We start from the raw sequence: 19,907 nt of genomic DNA, 5'->3' as shown, positions 1-19,907 counted from the left end.
ATCAATAGTATGAGACTATGGTCATTGAATAAGGGATTTAAGGTATTTTGGGAAAACTTCCATTTCAGGAAACTTGCTATTTTAGGAAACTTGCTATATAAGGGAACTTTAAAATCGAACCTTTAGGGTTTATAACCTAGCCGGTTTACTAGGGTTTCCAAATTTAGCTCTAATAGATAAACGTTGGTTTATCTCTTAACCATTTTTTAAAAAAAATCTAGAGATTGATTTTGGAAACTAATTTGAAATTAACCGATTAAGCTTAAACCGATCGGATTGATCGATTAAACAACAAAACCGGTTAAATTAGATTTAATTTTGAAAACCGGTTATTAGGGTTATTAATCGGTTAAGGGATTAAACTAAACGGATTTGGTAGGGTTTAATTTTTATTAGGAAAAACCGATCGGTTTAAACTTAAATCCTATCGATTTAGGATTAGAATTTATCGGTTTATAAACGGTTTAGGTGGATCGATTGGTTTAGAGTTTAAGGGGTCGATTGGTTTAGGATTTAGGAGCTTGCATGGACCGGTTTTAGGGTTTTCAAGGATCGGATCTAAGATAAATAACCGATCGGTTTAGGATTTAAACCGATCGATCTCGGTTTAACGATAGACAAACCAAAACCATTTTAGATCTAGGGTTTTGCAAAGATTTAGGTTTCGGTTTGCAAGGAATTTTAGTGTTTGGTTTAGATGATGCTAGGACCGATCGGTATAGGGTTTGAACAAAGCATTAGGGTTTAGGTTTTATATGATAAAGCCGATTAGGAAAAATAAAACCAATTAGGGTTTTGACAAGAAGAAAGAGGATCAGTTTGGTTATGGTTTTAAAAACGAAAAAGACGATGAAGAATCATGAAAAGAACCGATCCATATTAGGGTTTTCAAAAAAAAACCAAAACTTTGATTAGGATCTATAGTTTTAGATAATACCTTTTCGCCAAATTGATTTCTGACCGGCTTATGATCTGGGAGCTAAAGACCACAGATATCTACTGGAAACTCCTGAGAATGATGGCCAGAAGGGAGGACGAACAGCTGCTACAATGGAGGAACCACTGCTTGGAAAGAATCACCTGCTAAGGTGGGACAGTGCCGATTGTTTTGAGTCTTGAGGGTGCGTCTGGTGTAGGATTGAGGAGCGGTTTTCACCACTAGATTCTTTTCTTCCAGTGCTTCAAAATGATATGTATATCGCCTTCTAACTCCTTGTATTTTGAGAGATATGATCGTTTGAAGTTGAGCTTCGTGCTGATAACGTATTAAGGGAAAAACTCTGATTTTATTATTTCCACAAACAGTGTATATATACATTACATAACTAATGTATCAGAAAACCTAATGGGCCACGAGAGTTTTCAGTTATTTCTTCCTTTTATTTTTAGTTTTATATTGTGATTTCATAACCACAAAATCGTAGAATGACTTATTCTATAAGACTCTGCATTTTTTGTTTATAAATCACGTAATCATATCAAATTAGGAATTTGGAACTAGGAAAAAATAAAGTCGTATTCATCAAATGATATTTTCCAACGGTACACATACCTCTAACAATTTGTATTACGATTCCTACTAACCACGTTTAATGTCCTTTTTACAACTTTCACAAAGATAGTAGTTGTCACTATTTTAGTTAGATCAATTGGACCCGATTTGTTCAATTGCACCAAACTCAGTAGAAAATTCCTTAATTTATTTTAAGAAAAATACTTTAAAATATCAAAATTCTTTTTATTTTATTTTTAAGCACAACTTAATCAGATTTAAAATAGTTTGAATTTCTAAATAATTACTAAATTTCAAAATGTTTATTTTGTGAAGCATTCACTCCCAAACAATCTCCAAGCCTTGAAGGTATTATTAATATCTGAAAGAAAACACATTCAATACGTGAAAAGACAAAAAAAATCAATATGAGTGATATAACCCAATCTCAGTATAATTTTATTTGTATGTTTTTATTTACACTATCAAACTTGATAAATGAATGGTATACCCAGCCTTATAGCCACCACAGTGAACACAACTTGGTCCACTCCTAATAAAAGGAGAAAGTGATGCTTTGTCTTTGGCTCAAACCTTGCCAAAATCTTCAACGGTTTTCTTGTCTTTGCGTATATGTTACGATCGGGTGGTCACAACTCACAACCATGTTTTTATATGATTTTAAATAGGAGATTGTAACTTCATAATTTCCCTTGTTTATCTGATAAATTAAATATTAAAAATTATAAACATTTACTTTTGTAAATATGTTCCGACTTGCATTACTTTTTAGTTTTGGCAAATACTATTTTCTTGTTTGTTTATATATATTTTCGTTTCAGTTAGATAAATTATTTTCAGATATATAAGAGATGTCCACAAGCCTATGAAATATGAACTGGATTACTGGAATATATTTTGTAACTTCCAGAAATGTATTAAATATGTAGTTGTGTCGAGCATTTCAAACAATTTTAGTGGTTTGTCTCTTTGTTCTCTATCAATTGTCGTATTGTACGTCGTTTTTCCCTTGCAAAGCAACCCTAAAAATAAGGTCAAAATTGTTCCACCTATTGTATAATAAACGCAACACGATGACAAACGTAAATAAACGAATAGAAAAACGATTACCATGATTTTGTGTGTCTATTATCACATCAAAAGCTTGAGTTTAAATGTTATATTAATATATTATTAATGGAGTTCAAACAAAGCCCAAAGTCATATGTATAGGATTCTACCTACTCATTCTATCCTTACAAACATTTCATCAAATTTTAATTTCTCCTTACGCTATATCATTATTTTTTAACGAGAATGACTTAGCACTTACACTACCCAATATAATCAAAAGTTTCTTAAAAACCTCATTTCCTTGAGCTACAAACTAAGTTATCTTTATATTTGTTTTATTTTATGTCCATTATTACACTTACAAAGATGATTGATTTTGAAGATTGCACCATCAACGTAAATAAGAAAATATCAAAAAACTTTCAGATAAGAACTATAAAAGTTGTTGGACAAAAAAAAAAGAACTATAAAAGTTAACCTCCGCGCATAGCGCTTTAATTACTGGACTGAAGCAAACCAGATAGTTTTTATTTTTTTCTTTTGTTGCTCTGTTTTTTGCTATACATGTTGATTTTTTCCTTTAGTTATTCTTCGGTTTGTTAGACTTGGTTCAATCATTTGCGGTTAAACAAAGGTTTTTTATCCTTCCTTGCGTTTGACAGCTTAATGTCTTTGGGCCATCATTCATGGGCCTGATAATAATCATTATGGGCAACACGATCCCAGCCGATTTGAAAAAATCGGGTCAAGCGACCCATTTCTTCGGTATTCCACAATATTTTTTTGAAAGATTGATTGCCTTCCACAATTTAATCGTAATTACTACGTAGTCACTAGCACGAGTCATGCAAGGTAATCCATAATTCATAATTGTTCCGAGCTGACGTCATCACCATATCTGAATATATATATATTTTTTTTCCATATCTGAATATTTTTTTTTCTTTGTGCAAGAAAAATGACCTTGTCCCTTAAAGATGATGAGTGATCTTAGCTTTAATTATCGTTTAAGACACTATGTTATGTACGTGACCTATAAATAAATTGATTATTGACCAACAAAAGATCTATAAAATGATTATCGTTTGATTTTACAAAGGGAATAACTAAAAGTATATCGGTCGCCTTTTCTTTTAAATTTCGAAGATAGAATCCAATTAATCCAAGTATGTATCATTTCTTGATCATGCACCTTTAATGAGTGTTCTTATGCTATGATTTTATTTGATTAGTTAGATGAAACCTCAGCATCTTGTTAGTTAATCGGAAAAAATTACAATAGAAATTAATCAATTTAATACTAAAATTTGCCTATAGTAAAAATTAATTTGCATAAGATAAAATATTGATTTATTTTTGGGGTTTAGAAAATTTTAGGTTTTCGATCTATAAAATGATCATAACGTATATTCAAACCCCTCTATGAATATATTGATTGTATATTTTATATATAAAAGTTGCTCAACTCTCTCTATATGAATGTCACATCAGCATTTAAGAGTTGATATGAAAATAATATGTGTCATATTTTTTTAATTTAAAAATATAATTTTTAAAGAAAATTAATAAAGAAAATTTAATATTAAATAACATTTATATAAATATTAAATTAAAATTTATGTTATAATTAAATAAAATTGTTGATTTTTGAATAAACTCTTCATTTTTAATGATATTATATTTTAAATTAATTGATTTATAATAATATATTAACACATAATAAATGATGATCATATTTTTTTAGGAAAATAAAAATATATAAATTTGAAATAGTTTCAAAAACGCATTTAAAATTATATTTAAAAAATAAATAATTGATAAATTTAATATTAAATTTTAAACCACTTCAAAAAATGTATTAATTTCTTATTAAATAATATTTATGTAAATAATAACAAGAATATATGTTATAATTAATTAAAATATTGATAGTTTTTTTGTATAAACTCTTGATTTTTTAAATCTTATATATAAAAATTGCTCAACTCTCTCTATATGAATGCCACATTAGCATTTAAGAGTTGATATGAAAATGACATGTATCATATTTTTTAATTTAAAATTACAATTTTTAAAAAAAATTAATTAAGAAATTTTAATATTAAGTGTTAAGTCACTAAAAAAATGAAAGGTTTTTTCTATTAATTAATTCTTAAATAACATTTATATAAATATTACATGAGAATTTATGTTATAATTAAATAAATTGTTGTTTTTTTGAATAAACTCTTCATTTTTAATGATATTATATTTTAAATTAATTGATTTATAATAATATATTAACACATAATAAATGATGATCATATTTTTTTAGGAAAATAAAAATATATAAATTTTAAATAGTTTAAAAAACGCATTTAAAGTTATATTTAAAAAAACAAAATAATTAATAAATTTTAATATTAAATTTTAAACCACTTCAAAAAATGTATTAATTTCTTATTAAATAACATTTATGTAAATAATAACAAGAATATATGTTATAATTAATTAAAATATTGATAGTTTTTTGTATAAACTCTTGATTTTTTAATAAGATTTTAGTTTAAGTTGATTGATTTATATTAATATACTAACACATAACAAATAATGATTTTTGTTTTTATAAGAAAATACAAAAATATATAACTTTGAAATAGTTGAAAAAAAAAACCCGCACATTACGTGCAAATATTCACCTAAAACTTAATAAAAAAATTTCGTTGTGTAACCCATATTCTATTTTAGCCGATAATATTAGCAGTTTGTATATAGGGAAGATAATAAGCTAATGTTTTAAATAAAACGTGTTTAAGCTCTACCACTTTGGAATTATATGTTTGTATAAATCATGTGTTGTTAGTCGAAGGTTACATAATACTTTGTTTATATGGGATGCTATCATGAAATTAGGAGAAAAGGAAAAAAAAATGGGTAAAGTAGAGTCCTTTTTGCTTTATTGAAATACATACCTGATTGGATCACTGCTCTTTAGTCAAAAATTATAGCTTCCTCGTGCAGGCAACATTATTTGTTAAAATAATGTTGGATATGATGTGGTGATGTTAAAATGTTATCCATCAACTTAGGCCTGTTAAATTGTGGTGGGATACATGTGCAAAATACAACAGAAAGTTTACTTATAATAATGTCATTTTGATTAAAAAAAAACTAGATCAATATATAAACCTCGTAATTAGGTAAAATATTAACATAGTAGCTTTGATATTAATAAGACCTTTTTTGTACTTCAAAAATCGTATGCGTGATCGCAAAATTAGAATTCTTAATAAAAAAATTTGAAGAACTTTCTCAATGTCGACCAGAATATGAATAACTTATATACACATATTATTTGCGAAAATGATTGAAACCTTAGAGCATCCGCAACGTCATATTTGATACCGTTTCTTTCAATTGTTTATATTAAAAATAATTAAAAGAGGAGATTCAAGCTTGAAAACGTCTCTTATTTGAGAACAGGAAGAAACGTTTTTTCCTTCTTCTCCTTACCATGTGTAACATCTCAATTGATTAGGCGAAATTAGGACAAAATTAAAGAAGACAAATTTTTTTTGGAAGAAACTCTATACAATTTTTTCCATTGGACCATGCAAAATTAATGAATCTCTTTAATAAATTTCTTCCATACTTTAAATATTAAAAAAATAAATAAGAAATCAAAATGAATCTCTGCATTGGGATGTTCTTATAAAGCCGTAACGGACAAATAATAAAGATTGAAAAAATCGGGTGAAACAAAAAAAAAAAAGAAAAAGATAAGAAACTTATGCGTCTGACGTCAGCGTAAGAATAGACTACGAGTGGGTCCCTTTATGTTCTTAATTCTGCTTTGGGATGCGATACGAAGGAGAAACAAAACGGAAGTCTCCTAATGGGCCCTACCAAAATAATTACGAACCACACGATTGCTTTACCTCCTCGACACCATTAATCTTGACCGTACGATCCCACACGTAAACTATCTTCTCTATTTCTTCCTTCGTCTTACTCTAGCGGCGAGATTCTCTGCAACTTTCGATTCCTTCCTCTCTCTCTCACCGTTCCTTGTTTCCCTGATCACAAACTTTCTCGATTTTCGTTAATGGAAGATTGGGCTTCGTGATTTTGATTCCATCGCTGAGTGTGTGTCGATTTTGCTTCCACTTCACGTTGTTCCCTTTTGCTTTTCTGATCTTTTGTTTTTGTTTTTCTTCCCGAAGATATTCAGCACCAAATCGGGTTTTGATCAATGAAATCGTGAAATATTCGTGGGTTTATATATTCTTGTGCTGGTATGTTCCTTTCTCTCTTCTTTCTGTTTCTTTCCCGGGAAAATATGTGAGTAACATAATTTTTCGTAAGAGAATGATTTTCTTAGGTGAATGAAAGAATATGGAGGTAGAAATTAGAGCAGATTAAATTACTAATCTAGGGTTTCTCGAGATTGAAATTGAATGCTACTTCCTCCATTACTTTCTCGACTGTGAAACAGAATGTTTGATTCTTCATCAGGAGTTGAAAACTGAATTAGTCTCGTATAAATCGTGGTCAATAATATTCGAGTCTCTTTGAATTAGTTCCAGAGTGTTGAGAGAATCAGTAATCAGCTAATCATAGTGAAAGTTCCTTTTATATTGATCAAAGCAGATGAATTTGTAGATGAAATGGCCCCAAGAGCCGAGCTCAGAGGTGCTCTGAAACAGAGCCAAAGAACCTCAGAGATAGCAGATGCAAGATTACCGTCAAATCTGAATTCCACTGGTCGAGGAACGAAAAAGGAGAGTCAAACAGGTGGCAAAGACAATAATATTCGGGTCAGAACGAAACGTTCAAGCCATAACCGAAAGGAATGTGTCAATGAGAGTCTGGAACACAATGACGAGCTTGTGAAATACATGTCCAAGTTGCCAGGCTATCTCCAACGTACGGAGGAGAGAGGAGAACAAAGCGTCCAAAGTAATGTTCTGAATGTTGGAGTCTTGGATTGGGGTCGCCTAGAGAAATGGAAGCATGGTCGAGAAAGAGGCGGTGAAAGATCAGGAAAGAGTGAGAGAAGGGTGTCTTCTATTGCTACAACTTCTACTTCAGGACTAGTTCCCAATGACTCTCATAGGTGTAAGATTGATGATCAGTTGCACACTTGTTCAAAGCTCGGTAAAGGTAAAGCGTCTCGGGACCTTCAACATTCTGTTCATGGAGTTCGATGCACTTTGGAACCTGAGTTCGCGTCTAGGGATTTATTAAATAAGCAGCAAATAGCAACTTGTAGCTATACGTCCTGTGGTAGAGATCGTGAAAGAGTGAATCCTGGGAAGAGCAGAAGTCCGCCTTTATATCGGGAATCCACTTCAGGTTTATTGTCAGAAATGGGGAACTCTGGTGGATCACTAGCTCCGAAGGGAAACTCAGTTTTGCGGGATAAGGAGGCTGAGAAGAGAGCGGGGAAGATACATGCACAAGAAGCAAGAGAAAGAGCTACGGAAAGAGCGAAACAATGTGTTGAGAAGTTAAATGTAGAGGAGAAGATCATTGGAGTTTCGAAAGCTGGTCTTACTTCTGAAAAGCAGGAGAATCAGCAGGTCAGCAATATTGTTCTCCTGCGGTCAAGAAAACAGTCCCGAAGCACTCTTCCTGGTGAACCCGAGATGCCACTTGATGATAACATGAAAGTAGCAAGGGAGGTTAACCGCTCTCTCGACTTTTCCGACAGAGCCAATAGCTCGTTAAGATTGAGATCTCAAATTCCTCGTTCCTGTCCACTCTCTTTCGACCTAGAAAGAGATTCTGAAGATATGATGTTGCCTCTTGGTGTTGATATTTCTGGTGAAAAGGAACGTTTTGGTGGGACAAGAAGGCAATCAAAGACAGGTTCGAGAATATTTGATCTCGAAATCCCTGAAGATGAACTCAGAAACAACAGACACCCTTCACCAAGCAAGCGGTTTAGTTTTAGCTTTGGTCGTCTCAGCAGAAGTTTCACTTTTAAAGAGGATTCATCTGCCCAACCTTTGAATTCTTTTGATGATACCATCAAATCTGATTCTATGAGATTCGATGGTTCAGTTTGTCCGTCTCATTCAAGTAACCCGGAGAGGCAGAACATTTACTCTCGAGTTAGCCCTCTAAAAAGGCTTCTCGACCCTTTACTGAAACCCAAAGGCTCTGAAAATATTCTTCCATCAAAAGCAAGATCAAGTTGTTCCAATCCAAAGCCAACCAACATCGAAGTTCCTCTTCAAGACGAGAAGAAGCAGGATACGTCGAGAACCCGAGCGCTTTTTCAGCTAACGATCAGAAACGGGATCCCTCTATTTCAATTTGTGGTCGATGATAACAACAACAATAACAACAAGAAGAGTAGCAGAAGGAGCATTCTCGGGGCTACAATGAAAAGTTCGCCTTCATCGTTCAAAGATGATTCTGTTCAGTGCTGCACATTCTACTCTGTTAATGAAGTCAAAAAGAAAAGAAGCGGAAGCTGGCTAATCCATGGGCATAAGGAGAAACAACGCGGGTTTGTCTACAATGTAATCGGTCAAATGCGGTTGAGCAACTCCGTGAGCTCAGATTTGACCGAGCAGAAATCCGGAAACATCTCACCTGCGATCAGAGAATCAGTTCTGTTTGATGAATCAGAGCAAGTTAAAGGGAGGGAAGAGGTTGCAGCTATAGTGATCAAGAAGAAGCCGGTCGAAGAAAACTATACCGGCCTCGAAGAAATCAGTGTGATAATTCCGAGCGGCGTCCACAGTTTCCCGGAGAAAGGAGCACCGTCACCATTGATTAGCCGGTGGAGAACCGGAGGGTTATGCGACTGCGGTGGCTGGGATGTCGGATGTAAACTCCATGTCCTCTCCAACAAAACACTCCTCCATGAATTCAACCAAAGCTTCAAACTTTTCGATGAGGTAACATAAACATAGTCTTTTTGAGAATTTGTTAGAGAGAAGAATCGAATTTTAGGTAAGTCGTTTTGCATCGCAGGAAGGAAGTGAACGAGATTCGGGTCCAGCATTGGCGATGACGGAGCTGAAGTCAGATATCTATAGGGTGGAGTTTGGTTCGTGTCTGTCGCATCTACAAGCGTTTTTTGTGTGCGTGACGGTTATAACCTGTGGCTCCCAAGAGGATTCGGTGTCAAAGACCACCGTCAAATCTCCCTCTCCGTTTGCTCCGCCGCTATCTCCTGTTGGTAGGGTCTAAAACCCATAAGCCCAGGACACAAAACAGAGTGATATCTAATGATCGTTTTTCTTTCTTATAAATCCCTAACGTCTACTCTTCTTATGTTGTGTCAACGAAATATTGAATTGTCAAAAAATCTTAGTAAAAATATTATCGAAAAGAAGAGGGAAAGTAAAAACACTATCGAAAAAGAACTAACTATATTATTTTCTAATGATCTGGGTCGGAAGAGTATGATTGAATCAAATCCAATCAATCAATATTCATATAAATCAATAAAAAAAAAGGTTTACATGGATTTATGAGGAAACCAATCCAGCACTAAATTGCTTAAAGAAATGCGGAAGGCATAAAGTACGTTTGATAGTTGATAGAAGAAGATTCAAAGAAAGAAAGACAAAATGTTTCCGTGTAATTAAGAACAAAAAAGGGGAGCATCGATCTAGTAAGACAGATCAACGCTAGTCTTGGGAGATTCAGAGAGGGTGGGGTCCCGAGTGCATTGTGGAAGATTCGACGGCGGAGGAGGTAAGCTCGTTTCCGGAGTTGGCCCATTCTGAACTATGAAAGCCATTATCATTCCGAACGGTAAATGTACGTCCATGTGACAATGGAACATCCATGTACCTACCACATTTTCAATTTATATGTAGTTGGTGAGAAAAAAATAGATGAGATAGGTTTTTAATGCGAAAATTAATATCATAAAGTAAGTATCTAACCAGGATTATCAGCAATAAATCTGAGGACAACCCATCCACCAGAAGGTACACCAACAGTGTTGTGCATTTGTGGGTTAACTAGATTTAGCTTTCTTTCATCTCGGATTGGATCATAGTTACCGAATCCATAACCCAAGACGTAGAAATTAAAGCCGTGAAGGTGCATGGGGTGGCTCTCGGAGGTTACTATTTTTGTGTTCTGCAAAACGATCTCGACTGTAGAATTAAATCTAAGTGTCTTGACGCTAGTCTTTCTCTCTGGATACATCATCTTGCCTTCAGAATCGTTATGGGCTCTGAAATTCGCATAATCGAATTTGAGCGGCGGTTCGTTGGGAAAATCACTAGTGTAGACTCCAGTGACGTTGTAGAAATGAGCCTCTTGCAACGAAATCGTTTTTGGAAGCACAAAAGAATAGTTGTTGAGAGAGCCACTGAGCTGCTGCTCTCCTCCGACAAGGCAGTGCTTTGTGTTGTCCGGATGAAGACACAGCTCTAAACCAAGCCCGATGGTCATGAACATCTTTTCGTCCACGTGTCGAGGTACCGGGGTCCAGTGGGGTCCACCCACGAGGCCGGTGATGTTCGAGGAGAACCTATGAGCGGTGGATTCGTCGTCCATCCCAGGCATCGACGGTGTAACCACCGGGGATGCTGACGTGGCGCCCGCGTAGATGACCAAGCCTCTGGTGGTGGTGTTAGGGGGAACCGACGATCCCTGGTTGGCACTGTTGTAAGGGCTGATGGACATGAAGTAAGATCCGATTGGCTGGTCGGCCGTGAGAAGTGCGTCGATGGTTTGTCCCGGCGTCAACATCATCACATCGCTCACGTAAGGCGTCGTGTAGACAGCATCTACAGCCACGACCGTCACGTTGTGGTTAGCTATTTTGAAGAAGAGGTGCTTGTTGAGCGCTGCGTTTATAATCCTTAGCAAATATGTTTTTCCTTGTATTACCTTGAGATTAAACATCCCTACCGATCGAAACCCCACCCCCAAAAAAAAAAAAAAAAAAAATCATTATTATTAATTATTTTTTGGTAAGATAGATCGAGATGTTTGTTTCAGAAAAGAACATCAAAATTAAGCAAAGAATGAGTGAGTATTACTGTTCTTGGAGCAAGGATATGAATCTCCAGCGAGGCCATTGATGAGGTAAGCATCCGAAACCGGAGCTGGCCGTGTTGCGATAAGTCCAACGTCCATGTCCCACCATTGTTCTTGCATAATCGTATCATTTTCCTTTTCAGTCATTATATACGTACTATCATAATATGCATAACGAATATGTTTAACCGTCCAAACGCAAACATTTTTAATTACTCTCTGGATCGAAGAAGCTCAAAAACAACCTAATTTGGATTCTTATCAACCCGAAGCAACCTTTAAAAATATTTAGATTTTTTTCACAACCAAATATTATCTTTTATTATTTATTTATTCGTAGAAGCAGCTGTTCCAAACAAAGAAACGTATAAACTAGAAACATAAAACTTGTTGACCTAATAACCCATATATGATAGCCGGTTTTGCGTCTTGATAATTGGGTTTAATTAATTACAACCCAATGCTTACCAAATATGAGAAGAACTTCTTTGTATGGTTTAAGAAAAGGGTAAGGACCACCAGATCGAGGACGGATGATTAGCGCGCCGTGAAGAGTGGCACGTAGATTAGTGGTGTGTGCGTGCCATAACAATGTACCTTCTTGTCCCGTGATTTCGAATCGATACGTGAAGTTGTTGCTTGGTTGAATCGCACACTGAGTTATCATATCCGCGCCATCCATCCATGAGCTCTTCCGTTGAAACACTCCATGCCTATTTATGTATGACATCAGCAAGAAAATTATTGAACACAACAACAACAAAAATCCATTATGTGATGAACTACATACATCATGAGATCAATAAGTTTAATTACCAGTGGATGGTTATATTGTAAGTTGAGTTGTTGATGACATTAACCACAAGAGTGTCGCCTTCTCTAACGTTTATCGTTGGACCGGGAAGACTTCCGTTAACGGCTGGTATCATTTGATCCTTGCACAAAGGCTTCACCAAGACGTTTTTGACCTGTTTTTTTGACGCCGTTAATATTGCCCCGCCATATATTAAATTTCCATTAGTAGCATAGTTAAAACAACATGTCTAAATTCTTTGTGTTAATGTTTACGTTAGAGTATACATGTATATTTAATAAAAATGAATCCAAAAACCTAAACATCTTTAGTAAAATGTTTCATGTAAACGACAAACGGAAACGGAAGAAAGATCAGTTGTGTATTTATAATTTCCAGTTTATTTTTCATTCGAGAATTTAGTTTTCCTGAACAAAAGAACACTAAAGCAAATCAAAAGAGAACACTAATGATACAATATGCACAATAGGATGATTGACAATTTATTGAAATGTCGATCAAATCTTTATCCTAAGTTCAAGTATGCAAAGAAAAAGAAAAACTAATCGCTACATCTTGAAATTTTGTAGCATCTTCTTTTTATTTTTATTTTTGAAAAATTAATAAATAAAGAGAGTGGTCGAATAGTAAATACGTGGAAAACATGTTCGACGATTGCTGCGGAAGCAATGGAGGAAAAGAGAAGAAAGACAAAGAAAGCTTGGGCTGCTAGATAATGACGAAGACGAGGCATTGTTGATGTAAGGATATCAAAATGCCGTCGTTAATCAAATTGTGTTAAACTAAATTTTGTAATTAGGTGATTTTGTTGTGAGAGACCGTAGTATGGGTTATTTATAAAGGAGAGGAATGCATGTGAACAAGTTTTGACAACGTTTTTGTGGTTACGAGATTATTATATGATAATCTCTGTGGAAATGGCAATGCCTAGCCACGACAAGTAATTAAAATAAAAGAAAATCAATGTTCATCATGACCATTTTATTTGATCATTAGTTGAATTATGTTTAGATAGACAAATAGATAAATAAAGTTTTTTAAATAAAAAATAAATGGTTTTATAATCTATGTGTAAGAAGTAAGAACCTTAACATCAATTATTTTAAAATCAATGTTCATCATCACCCTTTGTATTCTGAAGTTTATTCTATATACCATTGGTTGATTTATGTTTAGATTGATAATAAATAGATTTATTTTTTAAAGATTAAAACTATTTCTTATAATCTGTGGTTAATCACTTTAACATCAATTATTCGGAAATGGAGAGAATAGTGTTTTTCTATTTCAAATTGGACTAATGCAAAAATTAAGATAATTTAATAAGGTAATTTTTTTTATGTGTAGAAACTAGCTCGCATATGGTTTTAATAATTGATTAATAATAATTATAATCCTTGGAAATACTTCAGTGGGTTGCATCTCATATTTTTCTTATAATCATTTATGATAAAGTTAATTTTTATTTTGAAGCTGCGTCTTTTTTTCATAATTTTCTATATATATCTTTTCACTTAGAACTATCTGAGAGGATCACATCTCTTTTTACGTCGTCACATTGTAACCAATACTAATAATCCAATAAGTGTTTTAGAAAGTTACATATTTTTATCATAAGAGTTTGTTTTGTACCTTTCACTTATAAGGGTGGCAAGTAAAAAAACATTCTCGCGGCGGCTTATTACATGAAAACAATTCCAGACGGCGGCGAGATCTGATGGAAGAGTCTTTGACGGCGGCTTATTTCACGAGAAAAAACAAAAACAATTGCCCCTATGGCATTTTAGTTTTATGTACAATTAATAAATTATTAGTCAGTGGCAAATAAAAACAGTATCAGACGTGATTGCATTTTGCACACTTTCCTCTTCCATTAATTTAGCATGAGGTACATGATTTTTTTTTATATAACAAATATTTAGACTAAATGCATTAACATATATTTTACATGCACTAATTACTTATCAGGACGGGGAACATCCGCCACTTACCCAAAACTACGATTTGAAATCGTTAAAACAAATTTAAAAATGAATAATCCGAAATAATATTCAATTTAAATAAAATCAATAATCAAATCTCCATCTTCAATATTATTTCGGCAGCCATCAAGCAGAGGCAGCCCTGAGTATTGAAAGCAACCAAATATATTAAAATGGCAATATCTGTGTCATTACGCCTACTACCGGCCGGATAAAAAAGAGAAATGTACGAATATATTACCTAATACCTGCTCTTTTCATCGGTTTCATATTAATAATTAAAAAAAAAAGGAGATTTTCTTGTGAGAAAATCGAAGGAAAGCTTATGCGATTATAGTTACATCATTATTGTTTTATTGCTTTTGCTTCACCTGCTATTAGGTGACCTCTGTATGAAATAAATACATGAGATCGCGTTTTAATAGTGAGTTTGCAAATTTTTCCTAGTAATTAAGGAAACCAGCCCTGGTTCGGTTGATGGTAAACAAATTTTTACATCTTAAATTCTTTTTTTTTTTTTAAATTAGAATCTTCATTCACAGTCTGTTTGTACTGAAGTTCTTATGTTTTTTTTCAAATATATATATGTTTGACCCATGCCCTTATAAAAACAAAATATATATGTTTTCTCAAATATATTATTTTTATAAACAAATTAAATGACCTCGCATGATTCACCATAGTCTATTTCTTGGTGTTGGACTGATCAATATCGTTTTGACTTTTCTGTGTGTGTGTGTGTGGACGACTTGTCTTTTAAATTATGATTGATCTAAAATTACACTATATATATTACAAAAACAAGAAAAGGAAACGAACTAAAACATGAAATCAAAGGCTATTTCATATAGCAATGGCCAATGGGGCTTTAACCGTAGGGGCGTCCGGCAATACCTCGTCGTAAAACGAACCAACTACTAATGATCTCAGACATCGAATCGAACGGTAGGGGTTGATCCGTCTCGCTTAACACAACTCGGGCCAAAATGAAACTATATCAACATTTGATCCATATATGTACTATGACCATCAAATTCTTACGGTGGTTCAACTTGGTTCAGCTTAATCTTATAACTAAAGTTATATAAAAAAAAATGATTTGAAAAAAAATAAGAAGCCAAAACGTATTGTAATTAAAATTTATCGGTTTTAAAATGAGATCAAACCGTGACGAGACTAAATCAATTTAGCTCAGTCAACATATGTATATAGATAAAAGGAGAAATTAGTTCAGGCTCTGAAAATTACCCAAGTTCTAGCATTGGTGACAGTAATATATAATAAGACAAAAAGAAAAAATCCCGAAACCTGAGAAAAAAACGATTTCAACAAAAAAAAAGCAGAAACAATTAGTACGGTTATTAGTACGTAGTTAATAGTAAATTTTTTAACCTAGCTACTTGTAGCTAGTAAGAAAAATCAACTTTAGCCGTGGGAGAGTCATAAATCGTTGGATCCCGAGTGCATTGTGGAAGATTCGACGGCGGAGATAGCAAGCTCGTTTCCCCGTTTTGAACTATGAAAGCCATACCAATTCCGTACTGTAAATGTGCATCCATGTGACAATGGAACATCCATGCACCTGCATTTATATAACATAAAAATTTCATGTTAACCCATCGACATATATTTATATTATACGTTATTTTTTTTGGCAAAATGTTTCTAACCAGGATTATTGGCGATAAATCTGAGGACAACCCATCCACCTGGTGGTACACCGACGGTATTGTGCATTTGCGGGTTAAGTAGATTTAGCATTCTTGCATGGCGGATTGGATCGTAGTTGCCGAATCCATAACCCAACACATAAAAATTGAAGCCGTGAAGGTGCATTGGGTGGCTCTCCGTGGTGACTATCCCTGTGTTCTGCACAACGATCTCTACTGTAGAATTGAACTTAAGTGTCTTGACGCTAGTCCTTTTCTCCGGAAACATCATCTTGTAGTCAGATTCCGTACGCATTACGAAATCTGTATAGTCAAATTTAAGCGGTGGCTGGTCGGGGAAATCGTCGGTGTAGATTCCAGTGATGTTGTAGAAATAAGCCTCTTGCAGAGAAGTTGATTCCGGATACATAAATGAACGGTTGTTGAGAGAGCCAGCGTAGAGTTGACCTAAGTATCCAGGACACTTAGTACCCAAAGGACATGGCTCTAAGCCAAACCCAACCGTTATGAACATTTTCTCGTCCACATGGCGAGGCACTGGCGTCCAATGGGGTCCACCCACCAGGGCGGTGATGTTCGAGGAGAACCTATGAGCAGTGGATATGTCATTCAGCTCAGGCATCAATGGCATCACTGAGGATGATGATTTGACAGTATCCTCGTAGATGATTAGGCCTCGGGTGACTTGGGCCGGGAACGGTTGTCCATGTGCACTAGTGTAAGGGCTGATGGCCATATAGTACAATCCCGAGGGCTGGTCCGCGGTCAAAAGTGCGTCCACGGTTTGTCCAGGTGTTAAGATCATGACATCGCTAACGTAAGGCGTTGTGTAGACAGCGTCTAAAGCCACAACTGTCACGTTGTGATTGGCTATTTTGAAGAAAAGGTGACTGTTGAGCGCTGCGTTTATAATCCTTAGCAAATATGTTTTCCCTTGTACTACCTTGAGCTTAAACATCCCTACAGAAAATCATTTAAAAATAAATAAAAAAGCTCAACATTAGCTTTTGAATTTGAGTAAAGATTGAGTATTACTTTTCTTAGAGCAAGAATATGAATCTCCAGCAAGGCCATTGATGAGGTAAGCATCGGAGAGCGGAGCTGGCCGTATGTTGAGAAGTCCAACATCCATGTTCCACCATTGTCCTTGAATAATCAATTCGAACAAATTAATTAACAACATTAGTAATTTTATAATATATATGTTATAGCGAATGTTTCATCCTCCTAACGTAATTAGTTAGTTACTAACTAATTAGGTTGCCGCAAAAAAAAAGGGATTTATGTTCTTAACTAAACTCGAACCATCCTAGTCATGAATAAGTGTCAGTATTATTTATGTTCTTAAAAAAAAGGGATTTATGTTTTAGTCATATTACATTTCGATAAAAAAAAAAAAAACTTCTTTTATGCAAATAATAAATTTATCCCAATATATATCACTTTTGGCAAAAAAATTGCTTACCAAAAATGAGAGGAACTTCCTTGTAGGGTTTAGGAAAAGGGTAAGGACGCCTAGATCGGGGACGGATGATGAGAGCCCCGTGAAGAGTCGCTCGCAGATTTAAAACATGTGCGTGCCATAATAATGTACCTTCTTGTCCGGTGATATCGAATCGATACGTGAAGTTATTACTTGGTTGAATCGGACATTGAGTTATCATATTCACACCGTCCATCCATGAGCTCTTCAACTGAAACACTCCGTGCCTATAAACATATCATTTTTTATTGAACACACACAACAAAAGTTAAATAATTATTTGATAAAATTATAACATCGAAATCAATAGGTTTATTACTTACCAGTGGATAGTTATATTGTAGGTTGAGTTGTTGATGACATTAACCACAAGAGTGTCGCCTTCTCTAACGTTTATCGTTGGACCGGGAAGACTTCCGTTAACGGCCGGTATCATTTGCTCCTTGCACAACGGCTTCACCAAGACGTTTTTGATCTGTTGTTGGCCGACGCCGTTAATATTGTCCCGTCATATATTAAAGAGTTGCCCGTGTAGATTAACAACGTGCGGATGCCGTAAAAATGTTAAACTCACAGACACAGTCCAAACATTTCAAATCAATTTAATTATAAACATAAATACCAAATTAATGGAAGAAGAAAATTTCGTTTGCCAAATTAATCTAACTGTCCCCAGCTAATCTAACTGACCCCAGCTTTTAGTATTGTATAAATATTGTCGTATATGACATAAATGCCATATTTTTGGTAATAGTTTTCTATATATTTAGTCAGCTTAATCTGTTTCATGTCCTAGTTTTCTATATGATTTCAGATTTGAAATACTTCTATTAGTTTCCGTTAATATTTCTTACGATTAGTTTGTTACATAATTTTATTCACTCATTTGATAAATTATAAATTATGTATTATTTTACTTTTGATATACTAAACTGTTTTTTTTTCTACAAATCATGAAATTCATGATCATATGTATTACATCAAAATAGTGAAACTATTTTATTGCTTTTTAGAAAAATTTACCAGTTATTTTACTGCTCAAATAATAAATCTAAATAAAAGGCTTTAATAGGTTTTAAGCCCCAAAAATATAGGCACGGCACTGTAGCTAGTATATACAATAAAATGAAATATGATATCATGTGAGCAGTAAAATAACTGGTAAATTTTTTTCTTTTGTTGAATTTCATTGCTTTTTAGAAAAAAAAAACAAAAATAAGGAGAGAGTGGCGCATAACAATACATACGTGGAAAACATGTTCGACGATAGCTGCTGAAGCAATGGAAGAGAAGAGAAGAGCGACGAAGAGAGCTTGGATTGCGAGAGGCATTGTTGATGTAACGATATGAAAGCGCCTTCGCAAGAGAAGGAATGATAAGTTGTGACTTTGTGAGATATATACTCGTGTGCTTATTTATATAAACGACGAATAAGTTTTTTTTCAACATTATTATATAATAACATTGAGCTATCAATGAGCGAAAAACAGCAATCTCAAAAACGTGCACAGTAGCCTTTCCTCATGCATTAGCTGTCTAAAACCTTCTCCTCATTTGGTCTTTTGTTTAATATGAAAACCTTCTCGAAAGGACATTAGCTGACTTTGCCATGTGAAAACATCATTCAGTTTTTTTTTGTGTGTGTGTGTGATTGTTTTGAAACCTTTGTAATATTTCTATATCAAAGGAAATCCAAAGGCCAGATTTTGACGACCCAGTAAACATCCAATTGACCAAATATATAAAAATGGCCATTACTATCTTTTTTTTTTAGTAATGGCCATTACTATCTAACTACACCTACTAGCGTATATACTATATATATTATGTATATATAATATATATATATCCACTAATGTCTAACTACGCCTACTAGCGTGTATATAAAATATTAACGCTAATAGAAAAACAGAAAGAATTTCAGGATGGAAAGAAACTTGATGTAACTTAGAAAAAAAGCTATAGCAATTTGAAAAGAAATTTGATATTTTCGAAAAAATTAGAACTGTAAAAAAGATTTAGAACACTTCTAAAGAGAGGTCTCAACACTTTTAAGAATTTTGATTTTATTTTATTATTAAAAGACTGAAAAACTATATCGATAAAAAATTAAGAAGTTCTGGTTTGGTATTAGTCTTCTTTAATACTTTTCCCTAAACGAGCGTCCCATTAACCACTACTGAATTTAAAGAAAAAAAAATACGAATCATCAACTCCTAATGATGTCAAACATCGCATCTAACGGTGAGGGTTAATCCGTCTCGCGTCACACAACTCGGGCAAAAATGAACCTTTATCAACAACAATGGATCCAGTTAATGTTATTATGACCATCAAATTTTTACCGTGGTTCAATTTTTACCGTGGTTCATCCCACAAATTCAACTTGGTTTAG

At 34.1% G+C, this 19,907-nt stretch overlaps 3 protein-coding genes across 4 annotated transcripts; 1 reads left to right on the top strand and 2 right to left on the bottom strand.

Moving 5' to 3' along the window:
* The first annotated feature begins 6,564 nt into the window (after positions 1 to 6,564).
* LOC18019405 lies at positions 6,565 to 9,921 on the top strand. 2 transcript variants are annotated; one of them, XM_006398598.2, is made up of 3 exons: positions 6,565 to 6,840; positions 7,208 to 9,456; positions 9,533 to 9,921. In XM_006398598.2, exons 2-3 carry the CDS (start codon positions 7,213 to 7,215, stop codon positions 9,749 to 9,751), a joined length of 2,463 nt encoding a protein of 820 aa, XP_006398661.1. In that variant the 5' UTR covers positions 6,565 to 6,840; positions 7,208 to 7,212; the 3' UTR covers positions 9,752 to 9,921. The 2 variants fall into 2 exon arrangements, with proteins under 2 accessions (XP_006398661.1, XP_006398662.1); XM_006398599.2 differs by having other exon boundaries at positions 7,196 to 9,456.
* Positions 9,922 to 10,175: 254 nt separating this feature from the next.
* Positions 10,176 to 13,110, bottom strand: LOC18019482 (laccase-9). The gene is made up of 6 exons (XM_006398597.2): positions 13,012 to 13,110; positions 12,380 to 12,531; positions 12,032 to 12,276; positions 11,566 to 11,676; positions 10,456 to 11,430; positions 10,176 to 10,360 (listed from the first exon to the last, which is right to left on the bottom strand). Exons 1-6 carry the CDS (start codon positions 13,108 to 13,110, stop codon positions 10,176 to 10,178), a joined length of 1,767 nt encoding a protein of 588 aa, XP_006398660.1.
* A 2,655-nt stretch (positions 13,111 to 15,765) lies between these two features.
* Positions 15,766 to 19,123, bottom strand: LOC18019481 (laccase-8). The gene is made up of 7 exons (XM_006398596.2): positions 19,092 to 19,123; positions 18,760 to 18,868; positions 17,836 to 17,987; positions 17,495 to 17,739; positions 17,065 to 17,175; positions 16,030 to 16,989; positions 15,766 to 15,941 (listed from the first exon to the last, which is right to left on the bottom strand). Exons 1-7 carry the CDS (start codon positions 19,121 to 19,123, stop codon positions 15,766 to 15,768), a joined length of 1,785 nt encoding a protein of 594 aa, XP_006398659.2.
* Positions 19,124 to 19,907: the final 784 nt, after the last annotated feature.

The sequence above is a fragment of the Eutrema salsugineum genome, unplaced genomic scaffold, assembly GCF_000478725.1.
Source record: "Eutrema salsugineum unplaced genomic scaffold, Eutsalg1_0 scaffold_2, whole genome shotgun sequence".
Lineage (NCBI taxonomy): Eukaryota > Viridiplantae > Streptophyta > Magnoliopsida > Brassicales > Brassicaceae > Eutrema > Eutrema salsugineum.
The sequence above is the reverse complement of the archived record's forward strand: the minus strand, read 5'-3'. Positions and strand labels throughout refer to the sequence as shown.